The 1,477-nt window shown below is 39.7% G+C and overlaps 1 protein-coding gene across 1 annotated transcript; it reads right to left on the bottom strand.

The window, feature by feature from the left end:
• Positions 1 to 320: 320 nt before the first annotated feature.
• Positions 321 to 1,259, bottom strand: LOC102122567 (olfactory receptor 4F15-like). Its single transcript, XM_005560633.3, has one exon. It carries the CDS (start codon positions 1,257 to 1,259, stop codon positions 321 to 323), a length of 939 nt encoding a protein of 312 aa, XP_005560690.3.
• Positions 1,260 to 1,477: the final 218 nt, after the last annotated feature.

Raw genomic sequence — 1,477 nt, 5'->3', positions numbered from 1 at the left:
ACAGTTATTCTGAGAAACAAACTTATTTACACCATTATTTAATCCATGTGAATATTATTAATGACATGACATGATTCTTTGGGAACTAAGACTTAGGAGTGAATATAATCTTTGATTTCTATATATTATGTATAAAGTCTCTTTCTCTTCGAGGACAAACATCACTCATTCTTCAGTGGGAACAAAATAGACCCTCCATATGGGCAATGAAGGTCTGTGAGAATACAAAGTGATGCACAGCAGAAAGTCTCTTCTTATGAGGACTGCCTACTGTGGACTTTCAATAGTCACTTGGAAATTCTGTGTTTTAATAAAGCCACTTAAGTAGTTTTTCTAAAACCCATAAATTGACCGAACACTCTCCTTATCGCAATCTTCATTTCCCTGTTCCTGAATGTGTAGATGATTGGATTCAGAAAAGGAGTGAAAATTGCATCAAATATGGCTAGAAATTTATCCTGATGTGTTGAAGGAGAGGGCCATACATAGAAAAAAATCAGCGGTCCAAAGAATAAAACCACAACAGTAACATGAGCTGACAGAGTAGAGAGAGCCTTGGATGAGCCTCCTGAGGAGTGTTTCTGAAGAGTGACCAGAATGAAGATGTAAGAGAGGATGAGCAAGAAGAAAGCACTCAAGGAAATGAACCCACTATTAGCAGTAACCATGAACTCCAGTTTATAGGTATTTGTGCAAGCAAGTTTGATGAGCTGAGGTATGTCACAGTAAAAGCTGTCCAACACATTAGGGCCACAGAAGGGCAAGTTTACTACAAAAGCCAATTGGACCAATGAGTGAATGAGACCAATGGCCCAGGCAGCCACTAGAATCAAAATGCACATTCTTGGATTCATGATGGTCAGGTAGTGAAGGGGCTTACATATGGCAACATATCTGTCAAAGGCCGTGGCTATGAGCAGCACCATCTCAGTGCCCCCAACAGCATGGCTAAAGAAGATCTGAGCTACACAGCCCCCAAAGGAAATGACTTTCTGTTTCCTGAAAATATCACAGATCATCTTGGGTGCCGCAATGGAGCAAAATATCAGGTCAATGATGGAGAGGTTGGCCAGCAAAATATACAAGGGGGAGTGCAAGTAAGGGTCAGAGGTTATGGTGACCACTACAATGAGGTTTGCCATCACACCGGACACATAGAAAAGACAAGAAAAGCAAAAAAGAAAAATCTGAATCTCCCAAGAATTGGAGAGTCCCAGCAACACAAATTCAGACACCACAGAGTGCTTGTCCCTGTTCATTTGATAAGTTCACTCTCATTTACCTAAAGAGAAAAAAAATGAGAAAATTCTAATTAATAGTATTATATTAACAGCCTCTATGTAAAAGTATATAACCATGAAAGTCAAATATTACCTGAGCACCTCATGGATAACAAATGACATTCTTTTGGCCACTACTGCTGCAGTTACATGTGACAGTAACTAAGCTGCCACATGAGCTTGCTAATTTAAGGGAC

The sequence above is a fragment of the Macaca fascicularis genome, chromosome 7 (assembly GCF_037993035.2).
Source record: "Macaca fascicularis isolate 582-1 chromosome 7, T2T-MFA8v1.1".
NCBI classification, from domain to species: domain Eukaryota; kingdom Metazoa; phylum Chordata; class Mammalia; order Primates; family Cercopithecidae; genus Macaca; species Macaca fascicularis.
Note: the sequence above shows the minus strand (reverse complement) of the source record. Positions and strands in the feature narration are given on the sequence as shown.